At 38.4% G+C, this 24,947-nt stretch overlaps 1 protein-coding gene across 5 annotated transcripts in view; it reads left to right on the top strand.

Moving 5' to 3' along the window:
* fat3a (FAT atypical cadherin 3a) overlaps nt 1-24,947 on the top strand; it is a 132,201-nt gene that overhangs the window by 18,164 nt on the left and 89,090 nt on the right. For all 5 annotated transcript variants that reach the window (XM_040123000.1, XM_040122998.1, XM_040122999.1 and 2 more), the window contains exon 2: nt 11,923-12,246. In XM_040123000.1, coding sequence (XP_039978934.1) covers nt 11,923-12,246 — 324 coding nt within the window. The remainder of the gene's footprint in view (nt 1-11,922; nt 12,247-24,947) is intronic.

Genomic DNA, 24,947 nt, shown 5'->3' with positions numbered 1-24,947 from the left:
AATTACAGATCAGGCTGCCATGGAATCTGTTATGGATATTGATGGTCTCCAGAAGACGAGTTTGATTCTTTATTTTAGTTGTATGGCTTTTGAATCTACTTCAAGTGGTATTTTGAAGATGTAAAGAAGTCTTACATTTGCTGATGCCTGCCCATCAGTAGTATTGTGAGAGGTGAGATTTATTTTGACATTGAGTAAAGAATTGAGATAATAACAGTTTGGCAGAAACAGGATTGACTGCACAGATTAAACTAGATTTTTATTGTTTCCACTATTTCCCAATCTTACTTCATAACCCACCTTCACCACCGTCCTCCTCTGACCTTTGACTTCCCTTGTCATCTTTCATCCCTGTTGAGATGGGGGGACAAGCCCGTCTATGTTATAGTGTCCACGTTTTTTGTTTATTCTGTAGAAATTTCCAATGGTAGTAGAGCGTTGTACTGCACAGTGTGGTGCTCATCATACACAGTAACCTTATTAAACTGTACTCTAGGCTGGTAGATAAACTAAGCTCTACAGTGGCTTCTTTCTGACAGTGGTATTCCTGCCAGAGATGTTTCTGCTGGTTCACATCAGCTCGACCTGCGGAGACCTGTGGAGGTGGGGACTGGTATCTAATATACCTGTGATGCTGATTGTATATGACAAGATTATGTCATGTTTCTACTTTTTGTTCTTTAGAAAACCCTGATTACATACTTGTATACAGAAAAGTTAGTTGTTTGTGCACCTCACAGATCACCTCTGTCCGTCATGCAAGTCAGTAATGATGGTAAGCTATGATTGGTAGGGGTCCAATGTGTAGTCTTCCATGTCTCTATGCCAAATCACGGCAATACTTTGTGACTAACATGACACAAGGACCATCTGATAAGACAAAAACCTTTTGTTGTCTGATGTCAGCATTAGGTGCAGAGGTTAAAAAAATTTTGACCTACTGTGTCTAGGTGATATTAACGCACCAAGGGAAGTCGCCTGGTTCTGAATATGCATGTTTTACAGGCATCTGAGACGGTCACTGTCACTGTTGTGGTTGGGGATTGCTTGTACAACAGATTACACTGGCTTTGCTGCTTATCTCAAATGAGAATGTTCTGGCTCTACTGACAGAGATGGTGATGAGCAGTAAATCCAAACTCAGTTTCTTTCTTCATGCAACAACAATATGTTTATGTTTGGATGGCAATGTCGGTCTGTTGGGCAGTTGGTATGTCCCCCACTTTGCTCCAGACTGAAATATCTCAACAACTATTGGATAAGTTACCATGACATTTTGTCCGGACATTCATGTTCGCAGCGGAACAGTGCTCGACTGACTTTGGTGATCCTTGGATGTTTCCTCTAGCAACACTATGAAGTTCACATTTGTGGTTTTGAAATCTTTTGGCAACCTTTGGATGAATTGCAATGAAATTCATGAATAATTTCCCTGAGGGGGAATTGTTATAACTTTGGTGATCCTTTCACTTTTCACCGCGTCAAAATTTCTATTTGTCCACTACTTTAAATACTGTGTTTAGTCCTAATTAGAAAATGTTAACATACTGACATGCAAAGCTATACCATAATAATGGACATGGTAAACATTATACAGTATGTACCTGCTGAATGTCAGCATGTTGGCATAGTCACTGAGAGCATGTTGCCTAAGTACAACCAAAGTCTTTATAGGCTAGTCTCGCCACTTGGCAGCCATCTTGGCAATGCCCCTGGGCAGTTATTTCAGGCTAACAAGACAAGGCCCCTGTCTGATTGAATGGGGAAAAAGCCATAACTTCAATTTCAATGGTCTCCAGGACATACAAAACTGCATGTATACAATCAACAGTCAAATCTGATAAAAAACACTTAAAAAGTTTGGTGACTTTACCCCAAAAATACAGTTTAAAATGCTTTTATTTCCCACAGGTGATTCTTCTACTTCTACCCTCTAAGCAAAGGTACCTTTAAGGTTAGTCCAGTCAGTAATGCTCTGTATTTGGACTGACTTTGAATGTACCTTTGTTCAGTGAGCTTCATATACAGTATACAACAATACTGAGTACACCCCTGTGCAATATCACTAAAATGCTAAATGATTCAAAAATGTATCATCTTATAATTATTTTGTTATTTTTCCATTGAAGTGTAGGATATTTTATCTCGTGTATAATTAAAAACAAACAGGTTAGATAGACGACACTGAAAATACGGGCCCCAAAGTGCAACCTCATTGCTACAAAAGTGGGTACACCTGTGATTTCCAGTTAAGGCTAATTGCATGAACAAGGTTATAAAGTAATTTGTGAACACCACAGCTTCTTGTGACATTTGTCATTGGCACTATGAAGGCAAGATAAATATTAACAAAATAAAGGAATAGATTCACACCAATGAAGGGTTTAGCCTACTGACTTTTGTCTCAGTTGGTTCTTTAATATGGACCTTTCATTATAATTTAATTAGTCAAACATTTCTGTTTTTCAAATGAATTGGCTTCATTCTTCTTGGGCTTTGGCTAAAAACAAATTAAATTCTATTAAATGTTGTAGTGATAATGACCAAGGGTGTAGTCAGTTTTGTTCTTTACTGTAAATGAGTCTAAGCAAGAATAAGCCTTGTGGTAGTTTAAAATATGGAATTAATAAATTAGTGCACTGTCTGAATTTGTTCAATTTCATTTGCATTGGAAGGCGTATTGATATGTAATTCACTCAAAATAACGTTTGTGTCCATTTTCTTAAAAGACAAAAATGGTATTTTGCATAATGTAGCCCTACAAACCACTTGTTCTTTACATCCAATCCAGTATACAATAGTGTTGTAGACTGCAGATTCTCTGCCCTTTTATAGCGCTTTTCTAGTCTTATCAACCACTCAAAGCGCTTTACACACATTCACCTATTGAATATTGATGTAATTTTCTTGGGTAATCTGGGCAACTTTTTCGGGGCAGTTTGGGATTCGGTATCGTGCCCAGGGACACTTCGACATTTGGACTGGAGGAGCCGAGGATCAAACCACCGACCCTCAGATTAGTGGATGATCCGCTCTTCCTCCTGAGCCCCATTGTATGTTTAATTTACAATATAATTTATGCCTTATCTAGGCAATCTCTCACAGTAAATGTGTATATATATTTTTTCTTATTTTAACAATGATATGATGCAAGTCTGAGAAGCTCTTAGATGTGAGTGTCTATTGCTGAACAGCATTGGAGAGATGAGTTCTGTTATGGAAAAATCAAACTCACCAGACACAAGAGAAGAGGAAAAGTGAGTTTGAGAGTTGATTTTGCTGTTCTTATACTGCATTACTGTAGTGGATGATTGAATTTAGAATAGATACATCAATGTGCATCAATACAGGAGTGTTCGTTACAAAAAAAAACAAAACACTGCTGGTTTTATAATAACACAGACTCGAACATTTTACTGTCTTAACAAATACAGATACAGTGATGTTTGTGAACATGTAGGCTTTATCATTAAACCAAAACCATGTACATTATATTATGCAGAGCTGTAAATTAAGAGTGAAGCTATTGAGACACTTAGTAGATTTGGTTGGCTAGTATGCAATGCATGGACTAACTCATTTAGACTTTATTAAAGACTCATTACAGAGACAATTCTAATGATGTATGCATTCTTAATGCACAGAGTGATACTCAGACACTAGTAAGTGTTTACACGAAGCAATACTGCACTGCAGCTTTAGAAGGCATGCAGTCTTGGGAGTACGCAGCAATAAAAGACATTGAGTGCCTACCTCGTGAATTACAAAGGGCCTCCACTCCCTTGGATTAATGTAAATGCTAATCACTGCCTTAATTAATCTTCTCCTAAATCCCAATTAAGTTTGAGACTCCCTTCATCTGGCTTTTTGAAATGTACTTCCCCAGATACTCGGCAGCCCTCAAACCCATTGGGGGCAAGACTCTGACACCTCACTGCAGTTACAGTAGCATTAGGACCGAAGTAGGTTGAGCTCTTTCAGTTCAGTATTTTATCATAGTCATCTCTCTTATTGGTCTCAATGTTACAGAAATGCTTTTTTAGACTATAGTAGTGTCAATTTGAATAGACTTTGTTCTGCCTCAGAACTCACGGTAAATGGATGAAGTGATGTTCTGCAATGATCTAATCATCTGTAATGCAAAATTTGCTCACTATGTTGTTATGATTACCTAAACAATTAATGTAGGTCTACAGCATGCCCCTTCTCTAGTGTCTCAGGAATTCTATTGCAACATAACTGTGATAGAGGAGATTTTGAATGTGATTTTCAGATCATGTGTACAGGTAACTCAAAAACTGTCCACCATCAAAATGAATCCCATACCATCTGTCAGAAGCCAGATATGGAACTTTTTAACTCTGGATTACCAGTGGGCACAAAATGACCCTCAACCCTGAGTTAGTATCATCCGATAGCAAAGTTTGAGAGGAAAATTAGAAAATATTATGTGGTTTACGAAATGAAAATCTCAGTTGAAGCTCTCAGACACTATAAATGGGCAGAATGTCATTTCTGGACTCTGAATTTATAAGCCTTAGTCAGTGTCACATAAGGCTGTGCTCATGAACTATGCCCAGATATGTAGTACTGTAATGTACTGTATAGAATCCACAGTTGTGAATATGATGAAATCTCATTGTTTTAAATCATGTTATACAGTGCCAAATTATAATTTTCCCGTTTGCTTTTGAGATCAGTCTTCCTTCTGAAAAAAAACCCTGTATAGGGGCCTGGTCCCACCAGAGGGAGTGACCAGGCAGTACCAGTAGCTGGCTTTAAAGAACATGGTTACAGCATTTATCTGATCATGTAGTAGGGGTTACTGCAGAAAGTTATTTGCTCTAGATTCTTTAATTTACCAAAGAAGAAGTGTCTGAAACAGCATTAGCTAAAATGATAGATTCCTCTTCAATTTGGATTTCACTTGGAGATAGAGTCCAACATGAGCAGACAACTCCATTGCATGTAAATCTAATTAAATATAATATGAGTTGTTTTGAAGTTATTTGATTGACAAACGAAGTTATTTCCATATGGCAATTCCTACTGGACTGTTAAAATGGTGATGAGATTGAATTTTTCTTCCCATTATCAGCTACTGTATATCCATTAAGATTTTAGATTAAGAGAAACCTGTTTGGAACTGAGTTACAGCTTGACATTACTTGATGAAACTGAGGCTGCTGGTTCTGGCAACAGCATGCAGCTAGAAAGTTATGGAGGCTTGAAATAGGCCAATAAAACACAGTACTGCCTGTTTGATATCTCTGATAGTGCTTATGGTGAATAGATGAGGAATGTGAGGGAGCATTGGATTTAACAGAGCAGGTGTTTGGAATTGAATTGAAATGTTAGCATTCTGTCGGTTTTGATAATTATCAGCCCCTGGCTGATACAGTAGTTTGGCTTCACAGATTACAGATATATTCTATTGCTTAATATTTTAACCAGTAAGTAAGAGGTACAAAAATCCCAAAAGAGGATAGCTAAATACAAATTAACACTTTAAGATGAATTTCTCAAAAATCAGATTCATTGAATGTTCATAATACAAGCTTTCCAACACCACACACTACTTCAGTTAGTTCTCACTCTGCTTCTAAGTTGTAAAGTTGTAAGTCAATGAGTCTTATTTGACTTATCTCCACTTTAAGATGTTTTTGTTGTATTTATGTTGTCACTCTGTTCATTACTAAATAACATTCATTATGTCATTACTGATGTAATTTCCAGTGAAGTTAACTTTTTAAAATTTACTGTTGAGCTATTAGTATTTTCTTAAAGGTTTATTTTAACTGTAAAATGTCCTCTTCTGGGACCCGTATTAGAATGTGCTTCTGTTCTGTGCAGTGAGGAAGCTGATTGGACAGCAATGCACAATGTGTCACTCCCCGCTCTCCAATGTGTTTTATGTCTAGCACTCCTGTAACATTTTTAGTTAATTCCACACTCATAACTGGAAAGCAGGCTTGTAAACAGGAGCTCAGACTATTATAAGCAATGTTGTAGCATGGTGAATAGCTATTAATTGTAGTGCAGCCAAGGGGCCAGAAGGAGGCACAGATGAATGAACAGTGAGGCAGAGAGAACACAGCACAGGGCAACTCTGAATTAATTACAACTAACCTTGAACATTCAGTTGTGTGTGTGTGTGTGTGTGTGTGTGTGTGTGTGTGTGTGTGTGTGTGTGTGTGTGTGTGTGTGTGTGTGTGTGTGTGTTTGTGTGTCAGCATAGAGAGAGAGAGAGAAAGCTTCAGTACGTGTACTGTTGATAGTTTAAATTGCCATTTGCATTTGAATTATTCAGCAGAAGCACCAAAAAAATTCAGGCCCAGTGTTTGTGTTTTCTATGCAAAATAGGATCAAGTGTAAGTTGTGGTAGGTTCATTAATTTCTCTTAAATTCATGAAACTTAAAAGCTGTTTGTCACTCATGACCAACATTAGCAGCTCATCCTGTGAGCAATGAATGGAAGCAGTGTATTTATAAATCTATATTTATAAAATACAAGTTGATCTTTCTGAGTTTATGAAAGGAAAGTAGAGAAGTTGATTATGTTGAGAAGTGGTTCAGCAGGTGGATGAGCAAATCTTTAAAGGATAAGTTCAGATTTTTTCAGGTCTGTCTCAATACAACTCTCACATCTCCACGTTTACATTACAAGAGTTAATCTTGAATATCAGAATGTGAAACAAATTTATTGGCCAGGTATGTTGACACATACATGGAATTCAACTCTGATTGTCAAAAGCTCTCAATATACTTATAAATGTTATATACTGTATGATATAAATGTTGATATACAGCTAAACAATAATAAAAAGTTAACACTTTAAGATGAATTTCTCAAAAAACAGATTCATTGAATGTTCATAATACAAGCTTGCCCACACCACACACTAAAAAATTTATTGGTCAGGTATGTTGACACATACATGGAATTCAACTCTGATTGTCAAAAGCTCTCAATATACTTTTAAATGTTATATACTGTATGATATAAATGTTGATATACAGCTAAACAATAATAAAAAATTAACACTTTAAGATGAATTTCTCAAAAATCAGATTCATTGAATGTTCATAATACAAGCTTTCCAACACCACACACTACTTCAGTTAGTTCTCACTCTGCTTCTAAGTTGTAAAGTTGTAAGTCAATGAGTCTTATTTGACTTATCTCCGCTTTAAGATGTTTTTGTTGTATTTATGTTGTCACTCTGTTCATTACTAAATAACATTCATTATGTCATTACTGATGTAATTTCCAGTGAAGTTAACTTTTTAAAATTTACTGTTGAGCTATTAGTATTTTCTTAAAGGTTTATTTTAACTGTAAAATGTCCTCTTCTGGGACACGTATTAGAAAGTGCTTCTGTTCTGTGCAGTGAGGAAGCTGATTGGAGAGCAATGCACAATGTGTCACTCCCCGCTCTCCAATGTGTTTTATGTCTAGCACTCCTGTAACATTTGTAGTTAATTCCACACTCATAACTGGAAAGCAGGCTTGTAAACAGGAGCTCATGTTATATACTGTATGATATAAATGTTGATATACAGCTAAACAATAATAAAAAGCCAAAAAAAATGGAAGCAAATTTAACCTTATAGCTAGAGCTGCAACTAACAGTAATTATCCAATTATCTGGCCATTATTTTCTTGCTTCATTTTGTCTATCAAATGTATTTCAAGTGTCAAAAAATTATGAGAAATACCCATCACAGTTTGTTGAAATTACTTTTTAGTTCTGAACAACAGTCTTACTATCACATAAGACAAAGTAGCAAAAAATAAACGAGATGCATTTTTTCTTGAAAATTTTATTAAATGATTGTCAAAATAGTTGCTGATTAATTTTCTAACAATCAGTTGTTGCAGCTCTACATATTCTGTATCTATTATATACGGGGAAGAGCTGGACAATAAACTGCCTCTATACAGGTTGGACTGTTACTATGTACTCCCAAGGTCAAGACTGAATCTCTGTAATCAGTAGGATTTAATTATGTGTGAATGCTCTAGGTGATTGGACCCCTTTTTTACAGTACAGTGGAACTGATGAAGCACAAAATCCGAAGTCCTCGTTCTGTGTAAAATACCTTCTAAAGTTCAGCTAAAGTTTTAACGGTCTGAGTTAGTGAAATTAAGTGTATACCTTTCAAGGTTACAGTTGTAACTTTGAAAGTTGTAACTTTCAAGATTACAGTTGTAACTTTGAAAGTTGTAACTTTCAAGGTTACAGTTGTAATTTTGAAAGGTGGTATAACTTTTACTACATTTATATGACAGCTGTACTTACTTGTTATGATCATCTTAAAAACAATGACGAATTCTTGTAGATTAAGTCACCAGAGACCTGCAGTTAGCTTTTTACTGATGGGGGTTTTCTTTTTATGTTTTTTTTTGTTTTTTTTTGTCTAAAAGATAGAACTATTAATTTCTTTTTTCTGGAAAACGGCAAAGAACTGCCATGGCAGTGACCAGTGTAGACTGGCCAGAATCAGCTGAAATTATGGTGAAATGAGTGTGCATTTGCACATTAGCAATTTTTGCTAACTCAAAAAGATGGATTTAGTGATAAGTTACTCCTCAATTGCTCTTTGAGGGCTTGATGTTGCTGAACACAGTGCAAATCCCTCAGTAGCATTTCCAGTTGGAAAAACAAATAGAACAGGTTGCCACTTCACTTCTCTTAACACATATACACACACACGTTCACAATACATACCGCAGGGTTTATTCGGGACAGGAGGCAGTAAAAGTTCCTGTAATGCTCAGTTGTGTCTTCTTTTTCCAGAGCCTCCACACAGTCTAAATATCATACGAGCTTCTCCTCTAAAGCATGGGAGCATGGTGGCTTTACACTACCATGCTAAAGATACTTTAGTCTGCGTGTGTGTGTGTGTGTGTGTGTGTGTGTGTGTGTGTGTGTGTGTGTGTGTGTGTGTGTGTGTGTGTGTTTGCGTGTGTTTTGTGTGGGTGGATATGTGTCTATGAGACTGTGTTGAGTAGTTTTTATTAGCCAACTTTGATGGTAATATTTACCTGGTGTAAGTGGCTGATTAATACTCTCTAATACAGACATGCGCGTGTGTGTACACACACACGCAATCCTTTCTTCGTACTGTCTGACTGTCCTGTAAAAAATGAGCTCATAGGTCGACTCATAGTTCCGTTTTATTGTTAGGGTACCTCTAGTGGCCGTAGTAGTTATGACAGGAGTGAAGGAGGAAGTCAGTTGACGTATTATAAAGAATGACAAAGTCTGTGTTGGGATGAGGTTTGGGTGGATGGATGGGGCGACAAACAGGAGTCTCACACAGGAGTCCGCTGTTTTTTTTCCTTTGTGAAACCAATAGTGGACATTGTTTTTTTATCCATGACTGTTCTACAAGCTTAACTGCATAATTATTATGGTAACCATGATGACAAAGCTCTCACCCTGATGAAGTACTTATTTTAACACAAACCAGTAGTTTCTATGCCTAAACCTAAAGAGACTGTGATCGTTCCACAACCTTAACCTCGTGTATTATTGTTACTATGACCACAAAGATACAGTATATCTTCTGCTGGTACACTCCCACAGGTCATATCTGAGGGAAGCAACCTACAGTTTATAGTCATTTAAATTGAAGGACTTGTTGCAGACACACACATGCACACACACAGACACACACACACACGCACACGCACACACATGCACACGCACACGCACACACACACACACACACACACACACACACACACATACACATCAGGCAAATATTAGCTGCCGCAAACAGTGACTCGCACAACCCACAGAAAAGCAGACAAACAAACATACACTGAATTCAGAGGTCACAGGAGTTTTGATTAGACTTCCCACTGGCAAAGCATCATGGGATTTGATCATGTGTTACCACATTGCCTTTGGCCTTGATAGCCGCACTGGTCTGTCTGAAAGCTTGTGGTCCGGCCAAGTGTTTACTCATCCAATCTGTGTTTAGATTAAAGGAATAAAGTCCTTTATTAGAACATGGGGTGGGCTGTTTTAGCTCTGCTGGGTTAGCTCATTGCTGGAGACATGAGCATGGTGTCAAGTGATAGCAGACATAGTGGGAGTGTGTGTTAAGGCAATTAACTGTAACTTTAGAGTCTCAGAAGAGATGAGAAGACTCCAGAATGAGACCCCCTCTAGTGCAGAATAATTTTTGGCATTGGAAGTCAAAATGTTTAAGGATGAAACCATATGTCTTACTGAGGCACTTACCAACAGTTTTCATGTGACTTCAGGTTTTTATGCCACATTGAACTAAACTGCTGTGAGGTATTTGTGATTAAATATATATATATATCTTAACTCAAGGTTCACCTATTAGCTTTTCTGCTATCAGAAACATGCCACTGCCTTCTAATAAGTGTATTTTCATGTTTCACGGATATGACAAGAATTTTGGACTAATATATCTATCTGATATCCATTTAAGTGATATCCATAACCAAAAGAAGTAGATTAAATTCTGAGTTTTCTGGCTGAAGCAACAAGTAGTAAAGCAACTGGTAGTCACCGGTGATCATTATAAAGACAAGTAGGCAGATGATCTGGAAGACAAGGTGAGCAGATGTACGATGGCAGGTATCCACTCCCAACCAAGAGAAGTTTTAGTTAAAATTACAGTGTAGCCTTCACAGTAGACAGATTAAGGGGACTAAATGTACTGAAGCAGTTACTAGGTATAATTTCAACAATCTTCTGAGGAGAACTTTTTTTTTTCAGAAAATGTTATCGACAGCACTCGCTGTCCCTTCCATAAAGAGGTCCAAATGTTGGACCAGGCTTGCTGGTGGATGGCATCGGTAGTTATTTTTAGTTAGTTAAAAGGTTACACAGTACATTCGGTGGTTATGTGTCTCCCTTGCTTGTCTATAAGCTGAATTTATAGTCAACACAAAGAGTTGACAGGAGCACTGCTGTAGATACATACGATGTAGGTTCTGATTTATAGTTCACTGTCAGATCTTTCTAATTGTTATCACCACCACAACAAACAAGTATATCAAATTTGACAGACTATGCTCACAGTTCTTGTAGTCACCTGTGTATCTGTAGCCACCATAGCCCAAACGTGTAGCTACATTTTTTACACTTTTTAATAAAATTCGAGCAACAACCAAAGCAAAGAGCTTCTTGGAGCACCAAGAACATCCATCAAAATATCGGGAAAAAAAACAAAAAAAAACAATTGGTATGTATCTATGTTGATAATTTTGGTTTTATACTATATGGCTGTGTTTTATGATATATTGGCCAGAAGTGAAAAGACAGATATATATTTGTCAGAATTAAAATTGCAGTGCTCACAGTAGTGAAAAGAAATAAGAAGATGACTTTACTGATTACTCCGGATAATTCACAGACCTTGCTTAGGAACTACTTTCTACCAAAGAAATAGTCCCTATGGAACCTGTTGACAGTATGTTCTGTGGGATATTCAGGGTAACAAGGACCTACCTCTTGAGCTTGTAAAAGAACATTTTGATAAGAGTGAAAACTGTGGATATACTATAGGCCATATGATGTGTTGGTGTATTACAGTGGCAGTGTGTTCATACTGGAACGTCCTCATGCTATTTCTCTCTCCCTGATGCCTCACCATTTCCCTTCTTGTCGTGTTGAGGATGGCTGGCATTAGAAGGAAATGACACAGTAAAATGTTTCTTTACTCTGGCTGAAAATAAAGGTAATTGGCTGAACTGCTGCAGTTAAAAACTCTCTTGACGTTAATTTGTGTATATTTTTTTGTACTAGGTGTACATTAAAGCCAGTTCTTTACTCACTCAAAGCTATGTGTGTATAATGAGAATTAACAGAGATAAATATAGTACAAACAAATAAATAAACAGAAAGCATTTGCTCTCGTTGTCTCCTCCACTAGGGGTGATCTACACCACCGATATGTTGGACCGCGAGACCAAGGACTCGTATTGGCTAACAGTGTATGCCAGTGACCATGGCGTGGTTCCCCAGTTTGCCACTATCGAGGTGTTTGTCCAGGTGGAGGATGTTAACGATAATGCCCCACTGACCTCAGAGCCGCTGTACCGGCCCTCAGTGCCCGAGAACTCTCCACGTGATATTTCTGTGATCCAGATTCAGGCCCAGGATCCTGATGCCACGCCCCCCGCTGTTGCTGACAGGCTCAACTACCGCATCATCAGTGGAAACCCACAGAACTTCTTCACCATCAACACCCGCACTGGTGAGTAACGGCGTGTGTGTCTATAAATCATTTAAATTTTCCTCTAGATGTTCACCAAATGAATATGACTGCATTAATGTCACCAGACAGTACTAAACTCTATAGACAACTGATACACTGTAAAATACAAATGAGTGCCAAAGTAAAGGACAAACCAACATAAAGTGTGTTGTTCCACCTTGAACCTCCAGAACAGCCTCAGTGATCCTCATCTTGGATTCCCCAGGTTGTGGAACTCTATTAGAGGGATGAAAAGTATTCCTCCAAAATATATTCCCTCATTGCTGTTTTGATGATGGGAGCGCTATTTAAAACTGCGGACAGACCTGAAGACTAACTGAAACCTATAAAGACTGGACTCCACACACAGTGGTTTCACCAACATACACATATTTTTTCTTTTTAGCAGTCAGAAAGGAGCATATACTGAACAACTGTGTAAATACAGAGACAACACACCAGGTGATAAGTAAGCTATGATTACAGTCCCACCAGGCAAGTGTTTAAATCCTGTGAGAGCACAAATTCTAGCATGTTCCTCTACCAAAACCGTAATGCATATTCATGAAAAAGATGCTAACTTACACAGCACTATGTGCTAAAAAGGGGAAGAAACCTAATGACAGAAAAATGTTAAATTTGGATGATATCATGCATAGAGACAACCCTGTCATCTGAAAATTAAGTTCATATACTACCAATTTCCATTTCCCAATTCTGTTGTGGTGGCAACGTAATCGCTGGCTAGGTTATGTTGACAGGCATGTTTTTTTTCTTTTCTTTTTTTTTTTTTATGGCAGCAGTCTCCAGGAGGTGGTTAAGGTTAGGGAAAGATGGTGGTTTTGGTTACATAATAATAAACACGTGTCTCAAGTCACTGTGTACTTTTTGTGTATTAAACCATACAGTATCTTTCCCTAACCTTAACCACCCGGAGGCTCCAGTCCTTCAATGTCTCTGGCACCATGCTACCAATGTTTTATGAGTCTGTGGTGGCCAGTGCTTTTTTCTACGCTGTGGAATGCTGACGCAGTAGCCTGAGGGTGGCTGACACCAACAGACTCAACAAACAGAATGCCATAGGAGGTCTTTCCTTCTTGTGGCCATCCAGATATACAACTTCCTCCCTCTCTGTACACCTCCATCAGTACTATGCTGTTAAACCAGTATTAATTTACTGCTGACCACATTATACATTTCATTCAGTTTACCTTTGTACATTACAGTTAATTTACTGTTAAATAACAGTTAATCTACGTTGCTCGTTTCCGTTCCACCTCACTCATTACTTTTACTTTTTGCATATTTGCATTTGCAAATTTTTCTATTCACTTACTGTGTATTTATCATTATTGCTGTTTTATAGTGGTTTATTAGTAGTTTTAACTTGTTAACTTACTTACTTTTCCCTAACCAAGTGTTGAGCAATTGTAACAAAATAATTTCCCTGTGGGGATCGTCAAAAATGTTCTAATTCTGATTCTGATTCTTCTGGACAGGAACCTTTATTGCACATCATTCCCTATCTCTCTCTCCCCTCCTTTCCTGTCAGTTTTCTACAGTTGGATATCAAATAAAGGAAAAAAACAAGAAATGTAAATAAGAACAAGAATAGAATCTAGAATAAAATAAGAAGCTCTAGAAGCATTAGAAATAATAATATAATAATAACTATTAAAAGTAAGGCTAAGTTTATAAATAAGTGTGGAAATTACATATGTTTTTATTATAAAGTATTTTTTTAACAATCTATTATGAATATGATGAACACAAAAAAGCTAAAAAGAGGACGAAAATAGTTCATGCGTGATGAGCTCTATCTGACCGAAATCTTGCTTTTATAATCATTGGAGCTAATTAACCGTCTGGATTATTTTTCTAATAAAAGACAACAGAGGGTTCAGTTTTGCATAATTAAAAGCAGCTATAATTGGCATCATGTAGAGATTTAGTGATAAACTCTCCCTCCTTTGGTTAGAAGCACTGTTATAAAACTGAGTGACACACTGAAAGCCTCAAACAGCAAAACAATTCAACTGATCTATAAAAATATCTACTGATCTTTATTATTTGTCACTTTATTCCAAACTGTTTTTTTTCCTGTCAGGCCCTTCTAGGAATGATTACTTTGTTTTTCCAGTGATCTGATTGGTCAGTATTTGGGCTGTTGACAGGTTGTAATCTGATCCTCCTAAGTTAACCTGCTCCAGAGCACGTTAGCCCTGCAGCATAGGTTACTATGGTGATCTTCACCAGTTACAATGGTGATCTACCCTGTTTACCAGGGTGATCTAGCCCAATAGAAAGTGAGTTAAAATGCTAATGTTAAAATGTAAAAATGTGTCAACTCCAGACACGGTATGATTTTATCTGCCAGTTGTCAACACAAACTGATCCAGACTTGCCCAACTTTGCCTGATCAGTCATCAAGCCCACATCATATTCGTAACTGCTTCAACAAATATAATATGTGTGCCTCCACTTTGACACATTGCTCCAAAATCGCCCATAGGTGTTCAGTTGAGATCTTGTGGCTGTAAAGGATCATCAAATCATTCAGTAAGAACTCATGCCCTGTATGGAGGGCTCTGCATACCATACCATAATCTTTTTATTGAGGTACATTTATTCAAACAGTAGCATGAATCCCAAGACAGTTCTTACACATAAGTGGAAAACGGAGGCTTTTATTATGATGTACTGTAGATAGACTATATGACTCCTCTCTTCTAGTCCTCACATCATCAACAGTTCAAGTTCTCCAGGGTTCATGATGATTTCATCATTACTGGCGTTTAGTTGAGTGATGATAACACTACAGTACATATATCTAATTTGAGGTATTTGATGCAGCTCTTGTGTTGAGGGAAATGTTAGAATAATGGCATCTGTATAGTGTGTATGTGTGTGTGTGGGATGAAGCAGAAGGAGTGAGGAGACGTGTGGGGGGGCAACAGCAGCTCTGCATGCTGCCTCACACAGTTTACTCTGCAGATAAGGCTCGTGGTGCTGGAGAGGGAGAGATACTGTATAATTGGCAGCTGCTATATTTACTTTATTTTAAATTTGATAATAGTCCACCCATTTGTTTCAAGAAACTACTCCTCCCTCTCTCTTTCTGCCTTTATTGAAGAGATTCTTCCAGTTTGCTTTTTTGTTTTGCCATCTTCTATCTCCTCGTGTTCTCTTTTTCTGTCATCCTCCCATAAACGTTTACATAACATACATGTTTTCTCTCCGACTGTCTCCTTTCTTCTCTTAATAACTGTTAGCCACGTGTCTGTCTCTCTCAGTCTCAATGGCGGATGTTGAATATTTGATTTTGCTGTTACGAAACATTGATGAGGGACTGCAGATCATCCTTAAGCCTGTAGCACACTTCTTCTCTGATATACAGGTTTGTGTTGGGTTTATTTCTTCTGTCCATCTGTCTGACTGAGCCTCAGTGTATGAAGCACAGCACAGACCATTGGATGTTATGTTTTTGTAACTACAGCAGTAGTTGACAAGCTGTGATTATGAAGTAACTCTTACAGCTTGTTTTACAGAGGCTTTTGCAAGACTAATTTTGTAATCACACATATTATTGAGTCATGTGCAGCTGCATAAGGCCTCGCATATCAGTCCCACTTAAAGATAACCTGTGGTTGATGCTATACACATTCCCGCCAATGGTTTCAAACTATTCCCCTGATCTACAGGTAGTGGTAATGTGCCAGGATATGCAGCAATGTGCCAACAACATTAGATTAGATTGTAAACATGGATGTAAACAATACAGGTTTAAACTTATAAGAAATAATGTCTTTGCAGGTGTAAGAAAGAAAAGGACATGCGTTTATCTCATTTGTTAAACCTCAAGCATCCCCAACAGCACATTTGGTGAGAAACACTGTATATAACAAGGAACCTTTATCATACTGTTAACCGTTCCTGCTTTGTCTTCTGAAGCAGGGCCAAAGTTGTTGCTAGCTCTAGGTTTAACCTGGTTTACATTACCCAGCAGTTGGCAAGCAAGACACGAGAACTTGGCTGGCATTTTGGGGAGCAGTTGTAACTTATTTACTGATAATCTGTAGCTGAAACTGTACATTCCCAGCTACATTCACTGTTTCTTTCCTTGCTATACTCTGCTCCAAACACACCCACACCCTCAATCTCTCCCACTCGACAACACAATCGCTACACACACAAACTGCACACAAGCTGTTCCTTAAAGGAGCTACAGTATGTAACTCTATATAACTTTCACAATGGGTATGCAGGTCTTCAGACTGTTAAACCCTTAATATCTAAATTTCCCCCTCTTTTCCACATAAGTAGCAGAATCATCTTATTCCACACTGCTTGACAGTGTGAATATCGTATATTGTGGATTAACTGGTTCAGCTCAACTGTGTTTACAAGCACTTAAGTAACTGGCTTACAGTCTGCTTCCTGCAGTAACCTGATTTCTTAAACATATGAGAAACCTGGTTTCCATAATCAGGGTAGGGGATTAGGGACACCGCATTTCCTTAGTCAGATTTATCCGGGGAAAAGCTCCCTTTTGGCCATACATTTTCTATGCCTCCTAATTAAGATTGGGGCGGGGGTAGGTGACAAATCTGACTCCTGATTTGTTGATCACAGATTTTATAGTAACCTGCATAATCTGTTTTCTCCCAGTAACTGGTTTCATAGTGATAGAAGCTACTGTACATGCACTATTCTGCACTATACTATCAAACAGAAATATTCTAGATGTCTTCTGAATCATCTTGTAAAAAGACAGATTTGGTACCTTTTGAAACTGAGATCTACACTAGAATTTAAATTAAAAATTAAAATAAATTACTTTAAAGTTCTGTGAGTTTGAAGAATGTTAAGCTGCAAGGCATGAGTGTACAGGGACTGCCTTGAACCACTGCCTTGGTGTTAGCATGTTGTTACAGGTACTAGTGCACAGATGTTTATGAATGGAATTTACAGCACCGGACAGTAAAATAACTTGTTAATGTTAAAATCAACCAGAAATGGGAGCTTGTACATATTAGATTTGTATGTGCCGTACATTGCTGTATTAAGTCACACTGCATTGGGGCAAAAGTTGAGCCAGGCCCAATTTTTCTGCCAGACAGCACTTCTGCTGTACCAGCACAGTGGTCTCACTGAAATTAATGAGGGAGCTGTCCTGTTTGGATGCAGTGCTAGTTTTGGTCTGAACACAACCTTGTGATCTGAAGTGTCTTTAAGGCTTTAGATTCATGTCTGCCCTCTAACATGTGTAAGTACATTATCATGTATTAGGCTATGATTGCTTTCAAAATGCTTTAGGAGTGAACAATAGTGCTGTGGGTCCGGTGTAGACCCAAATGGGGGACATAAGCTGATGTGGATGTTGTGCTGCTTTCACTGTGAGGTTGGTGTAGACAATGTGTCCGTTCAAAAGCCAAAAAAATAGCTGCTTCTCAGCTTCTCAGAAATAAAATTATTGATAATTTTTATTAATGAATCATTCATACTTTAATCATTAATTTAGCTTTTCTCTTCATTTTTGAGCTGTTTGAAGACACCAGATAGAAATGAGAATGCTGGGACTCACAATGAGGTGGAGCAAGAAACTCTAGGATGGCAGAATTTCAAATACGAAAGATGATCTTGTGGTTTCTAAAGTAAAGGAGATAGGGAAGTGACTTTCATCAACAACCAAAGGTCACTGGAACTCCTGGGACATTGATATGTTGCTAAAAGGTGAATCCCAAACATCCCAGACATCATTAGCTTGTCACATGTTACACAGTGTAGAATGTGATTTGTGTCAGTTGTACCATCACTTTGTGATAATCCTCTGCTGTCAGCCTGCCTCCTCTTTCTTTGCACGTTAACACTGTCAGTTAATTACAGCTATTGTGGAGCCTTAGGCCTTCTTTCATCACACAGGCTTCAATAACTCTACCTATACATTAATCAAAACACACATTGACTAATGTCACTGTTTGAGATTTGAGTGTATTTAAATATTCCCATTTAATTACCTTTAGCATTTCCTCAATCCCTTACTTTCTTCCTGTCTTCTTTATGTGCCTCATTGCTTCTGTCTATCCTTGCTTCTTCCCTCTCCTAGAAAAGTCAAGTACTGTAAATGTGTCTTCCCTACTGTTGCTTATACACACGCACACACACACACACACATATATATAATATAATATTATATATTATTATATTAATACACATATATATATATATATATATATACTTTTTTTTTTTTTTTCATTTTTTAATCTCTTTTTTTGGGGGCAGATGCTGTTACAGTTTCTCCTGCTCGTTTTCTTATTTTTTTGTCATAATTGTTTAATTTTTCTACAGTAATTTACTTAAACTGTGCCTTCTTTAAACATGCTAGTAGAGAAGTTTAGTCTTTACCCACCATGGAATGACTTTGTTATGAGTGTAGTGTAGTACAACCAGCTGACACACACAGAGAGTATACAGAGGAGGAACGAAGAGACAGGGGAAGAGAACTGGGTCCAAATAACAAAGACTGATGGAGAAGAGGGGATATGAGCCGAATCTCCCTTCTATCATCCTGGGCAACATGAGATTGCTTGAAAATCAGATGGATGAGCTAGCGGTCCTTGTGAGGAATCAGAGGGACTTCTTGAGTATAGTGTTGTGTACTCACAGAGACATGGCTACAGGGTTTTATTCAGGATCCAATCACTACCATGGCAGCTTTCAGAGGTTTTGACTGGACAGGAATAAATCTGAGAGCAGAAGGAAAAGAGGAAGTGAGGTTGCCGCTTTTATTAACAACAGATGGTGCCACCCTGGTCACATTATAGTAAAGGAACGTCTCTGCAGCAACAGACATTGAACTGTTAGCTGTGGGGCTACATCCATACTATTTACCCAGGGAATTCTCACATGCCAACTTTGGTTGTTTATTTACATCCTCCCCTCCGCTAACCCAGCAACCACGTGTGACATCATCCAATCTCTTACCGTGAGTCTCCAGACTCTGCACCCCATTGCTTTCTTCGTGATCTCTGGGGAGTTCAATCAAGACACATTAGACTGGACACATTAGTTTTTTCACAATTGCATTTGTACATTTCTCTATTCACTTACTCTGTATTTATTACTATTTAATAGTTGTTTGATACATCCCCAAATGTCTGTGACTGACTGAGTGAGTGAGTGATAGAGTTGGGTTTGTGATGAATTTATACAACTAGTCGGCTGGCCTAGTGCTGGAGTTTCCCCACTAGCCGTTGCACTTTCAAAATGAATCGGTACAAATGTTTTCTATTGTGTCATCAGGGGGTCGTTTACAGGCAGCGTTGCCAACATAGCACCTTTGTCAATAGATTTACCGACTTTTCACACCCGTTTAACTTTTTTTTTCTTTTTCAAAAAAGCACCTATTGATAGATCTAGCGACTTTCTGGACAAACCTACTTTCCATAGAAGAGAGTTGTCAGTATTTCCCCGCGAGCGCAAGGTCAGGTTTTCCCTCCGTAGACACACCTCTCCATGCATCTCATTCAACTGACCACAGCAGCAGCTGACACAGACGTGAATGAGCTTCTAACTTTCTCGCTCAGTGATCATTTTACAAGTAAATATAGCCCAAATCATAGCACAGCTGTTGTCTTTAACTTATTTGAATTATGTGTGATTCTGTCAGACGACGTCATGGTTATAAAATCAGGATTTGAGAAGTGCAGAGCAGCAGCTTGGCAATAGCTTGGGAGTGACAGCTGGTTAAAATGTAGTCTTAATGGGCCACATTTCAGTCACTATTGTATATTTGTTCTGTTGTCTGACAACAGAAAAAGAAAATGTGAACACTGAGACTTTAGCAGTATTAAAATACCGTAAATGTGAGCACATACAGTAGAAGAGAAGCAAACAGATAAAGGGCTGAACCCAGGTTGTAGTTGTTACAGCTGTAGTTGTTACAGCGGTTCCATTACAGTTTTTAACTACATCCACAATTTCCCATATTGACCACACATGGCCAGCCATATCCTAGGTGATGACCTAGCCTTGTTACTTTTATACTTTTTACTTCCTCTTTCCTAACTGCGTGTTGAGCAATTGTCATAAAAAATTTCCCTGTGGGGATCGATATAGTTTTTCTGATTCTGATTCTGAAAATCCTGGTGCATATTCTTGCCTAACTCCTATAGCAGTTAGTGCGCCTTCTTTCACTGTCATCATTCCAGCTCACATTTTTTTTTCTAAAAGTTTTATTTTTCTACTGTCACATCATACAACAGTTTTCACTCTCCGAAAAAAGGTTTTCAGGCAAAGACAATTTTTTCAGTCATCTTACATTACATACTGAATATTTTTGCCCCATTAACTGAATGTACCACACGATCAGAGCTTATGCAGAGTCTGTGTGGATTCACTCAGGCATTAGACATATTAACACACAGACCTCAATCCCGCAGCAGTACAATTGCACCTTACCCTATCTGATTAGATTTAATTTAATTTGGACCCAGTCTGTCACTGATCTGGATATAAGGGACTAAGTGGACCCAAGAAGACCTCTGCAAAATATCAGAAAGAAGACAGATATACATGAAATGTAATGTCTCCCTGACCTCATGTAGCATCACTGAAATAAATGTCAGGTTATCCATTTTGGACATACAGTTTAATGCAAAAGTTTCGACACCCCTGGGCGAATTGCTTATTTGGTTGATTTTTGAAGTGAAAAGAAGTGATTCTTTAACATGTAATGGAGGGCCATTCCAGAAAAAAGGGCCACGGTAGGCAAATGCTCTGAAGCCAACTGAATTTTTGGTGACCGAAGGAATGACCAGGAGAGAGAGCAAAAGGTCTCTTTGTTTTGTCGAACGCCACCCATGCTCAAGTTTTCTACAAATCTGTTTGAGTTCACGAGTGTCACCTGAAAACCATGGCGCTTATTTCAATTGAGTGTATCTCCTGGTTGTAAAAGGAGTGATAGAGTCAAGCATTTTGAACAAGGCACTATTTAATCTGTCTGTTAGATTATTAAGGGAATCAGAAATTCCACTACAGGAGTCAAGTATATCAAGTAAACAGATCTGGCATTGCCTTCAGTACAGTGATAAATATATGAGGCTCTGAACACTTTCACTGAGTACAGGGAGAGACACTGAAAAAGACACAGGAGTGATCAGAAACTGGAACCTGTAAAATAGATGAAAAGTCAACATCAACACCCTCTGTAAAAATTAGGTCCAGCGTATTTCTGCGATTGTGAGTGGAATTCTTGAAATGTTGGGTAAAGTCAAGGTCCATAAATTCAACTGCTCTAGATTTTGAACAGTCATTTACATGCAAGTTAAAATCACTCAGTAAAATGACTCCATATTTGACAAGAACAGTCGATAATAATTCAGGAAACTAGGATTAGGAAAATTAGGATTGTGCAGCAGTTGTGGCATGTGCAAAAGTTTGGGCACCCTTCTACTTGTAAAGTATCAGAACTTAATTGACTCATTAGGCCATAATTGACTTGTCAGATCTTGTAAGGCGGATGAAAAATCGTCAGCTGATGATAAATTATCTGGGCTCCTCTGAGCAGCTGACTGAGGCTAAGTAATGCCTACAAAGCAGTGGTGGCTATAAAGAGATGTCAAAGGGCTTTTAGCTTGAAGTTTCATTAACAAATGGCAGTTAAGTGGAACCCACGAAGTCAAGAGAAGACCAACAAAGGAATGTTAGAAGGTAATGTATATAATGATAGTGGGTGTTGAGGAAGACACTCACTTTGACTGACTTAAATTCCTTTCACAGCGATTAAAACACTTGATGACATGCATCCTCATTCCTTCTTTTCATGTCTTGTCCTAAGTTTTTGGCGTATTTGTCAAATCTGTTCCCTTGACCTACCCCATTTCTTCCATGGGTTTCTTATCATTTTCTCCTTCACAATCTTACAACAGCAATTGAGTTCTTGGCTGCCAGGGTGTTTTAGAAAATGTTGCATAATTGTGTTGCTAATGGGCTCCTGCTTCATTCATAAGGCTGGTACACACCAGGAGGAAAGGCGAGACCAGTACAGAGAAGGAGTGTGTGTACATGCGTGCGTGTTTGTGGATTACTGTGAGGAAAGCTTTTGTAGGGAGGACAGGCTCTCTCATTGTTAAGCAGGGTTACTTATCCTGAATAAAGGAACAACTTTAGCCTCGATTTCTTCATATAAAAGGCTGTTCCATTCAGCAACATCCTGCTTCATAGTAATACATGGGATATGGGAAGACGGGATAGGTAATTGCCAGCTAGAGGGGGCACAAATGAGGTGGTATTTTAATTTATTTTATTAATTCACTTAATCAATTTTCTTGGCTCCTGATCTACTACTGACTACTACTGAATTTCAGTTAGAGTATGGTCCTACACATACATGGCTGGTTTAACCTGTTAATTTACCCCAAGGGAAACATTTGCTGTTGGGCCCCTATCCAACATCCCCTCAACACCAGCATCAGCACCACCTACTGCCCTTTTCGCACTGTGTGTGTAATCTGTGCCTCTTATATCACAGTAAGTGCGGTACACAAAGCTTCATAGTGTGCACCGAAAGACAAAACAACATCAGTTGTTCATTCTCAGTTCTTGTTTTTATTCTGTGTAGACACTTTTGACAGAGTCCTTTAGTCTTAAATTAACACTAAATAATCTAAATAAATTAGATCTCTTGGGATCTGGGGCATGGGTGCAGTTGCTCCTACCCCCAGTTGTGGTATTTGCACACACACATTTCACTCATAAATAAACCAAAGCTGCCAGACACCTGCTGGACAGTTTGGGTTGTCCCCATAAAAAGAACTTCGTAAACACTGGTCAACATGCAGGAGCAGATAGTTAAAAGCAAATTTTACCTTGTCTAGAGGTAGAATACAGGTCAGCAACAAGTAGCAGTCAGCATAGGCCCTAAATGGATCAGGCACACAGGCAAAGTCCACAAAATCTATCAGAGGCCAAAGTCACTAAAGGCAGTAGAAGATCTGGCAAATGAGCAGGTATATACAGTGGGGGGTAATGAGGGGGCAGATATGCAGGCAGCATGGGGATCAGGTGATTGGCAAAAAATCACACTGAGATGCTGGTAGGTGAGATTGGAAAGGCAGGAAGTGAAATGTCTGCAGAGAAGACTGACCAGATAAACAGAATGATGAATCCGATGTAGATTATTGAGAGGGTGAAGTGGCAGTCATTACACAACCGTAGTTCAACAGTGACACCATGTTGCTGGTGATAAAAACAAAGCTGAAGTCCAGTGAAGATAAAATATTTAGGTTGTCATTAGTGCCCCATTTGGGTAACCAGGAGGGGAACCAAAAAACAACAAAAAAAACAAATAAACATATTTGTCTGTCCATGTGGGTTAGTAATTGAACCTAGCTGAGATCCAAGTTGGGCCCTTATAAGCAGTCATCCCCTGGCCCCACATGGGCCTCACTGGTGTTCCAGTAACAGTATATAGAATAGTGATTGGCATGGCCCCCCTAGGATTTTTGATTATGATGGAAGAAAAAATACCAGCAAGTTGAAGCCCATATGGGGTCTGAGGATGACGGCTCATATGGCCCTGAATTGTTCTTAACTCAAATCATCCACTTTAACCCCATTGGCAACCAACATGGACATGTTTTAGGGGTCTCATTTGGTAACCCTATTCGTGTTGCCAAAATGAATAAATATTCAAATGTTAACCTCTCACTATCTTATGTGGGGCCCACATGGATATTTTGGCTGAGACACTGTATGTAAAGTGTCTTCATATTATTTAACTGTAGGTGTCTTCACTGTAATCCGCCTGCTTACTTCTTTGGTTTGTGATTAGTGGCTTGCTTCTGAAGTTATTGATCTCATTATTGCGATTCCTCTTGTGATTAGTGTTGATAAGGATTCCAGTTAGTGAAATGTTACTGTAGATAGTACAGCTGATGAGACTCAGCTTCACTACAACTGTTTGTAACTTACACACTCATAACATGCAATGATGCAACATGCAATGTGATTACATGGGAGCATTTGTGTAAAAGGGATTTTGTTGGCCTTTGTCAATTAGGTTTCTGTCTGGCTGGCATTTCACAACAGATGGTGTATGACTGTGTGGTCAGATGAAGAAACTTATGTCTTAATATACTCAAGTTCTGTGAGCTTTTATTATATTAATTATGGAATTACATGCATGTCTATGTGTCTTGGTGTGTGGGTGTATTTTTAGGTGGTGTGAGTTTGTGTGTTACTGCATCAATGTGCATTTGTGTCTCAAGGTCTTGGACTTTGTATAGGTGTGTCAGTTACAGTTAACATTACTGTTAATATTTTGTGTGTGTAATGTTGTGGGTTTTTGTATGTTTGTTGTCATCTGTCACTTCAGTGCTGTGACATAACAGCTGGATATGTACAGGGAGATAATAGTTTATAGACTAAGTGTGAGTGTGCGTGCGTGCATGCGTGTGTTGTGCAGTGTAGTTGCTGAGTGCTGTCACATTCTGTTCTTTGTCGAAGCTAATAATATGGCACTAACGTACACAGGAACTGAAGTTGTTAGGATGTCAGTCTGCCTGGCTAATAAAGCAAGACCCAGCAGTTGTGTTCTCATTAATCTATAACATTTTGTGATTGTTAAGCTTGCATTTATGACTGGAACAGTCTACAGCTAAGTGGTAAGTATTGATCAACATTATTAACAGGTTGGACCC

The sequence above is a fragment of the Xiphias gladius genome, unplaced genomic scaffold, assembly GCF_016859285.1.
Source record: "Xiphias gladius isolate SHS-SW01 ecotype Sanya breed wild unplaced genomic scaffold, ASM1685928v1 HiC_scaffold_1472, whole genome shotgun sequence".
Classification (NCBI taxonomy): domain Eukaryota; kingdom Metazoa; phylum Chordata; class Actinopteri; order Istiophoriformes; family Xiphiidae; genus Xiphias; species Xiphias gladius.
Note: the sequence above shows the minus strand (reverse complement) of the source record. Positions and strands in the feature narration are given on the sequence as shown.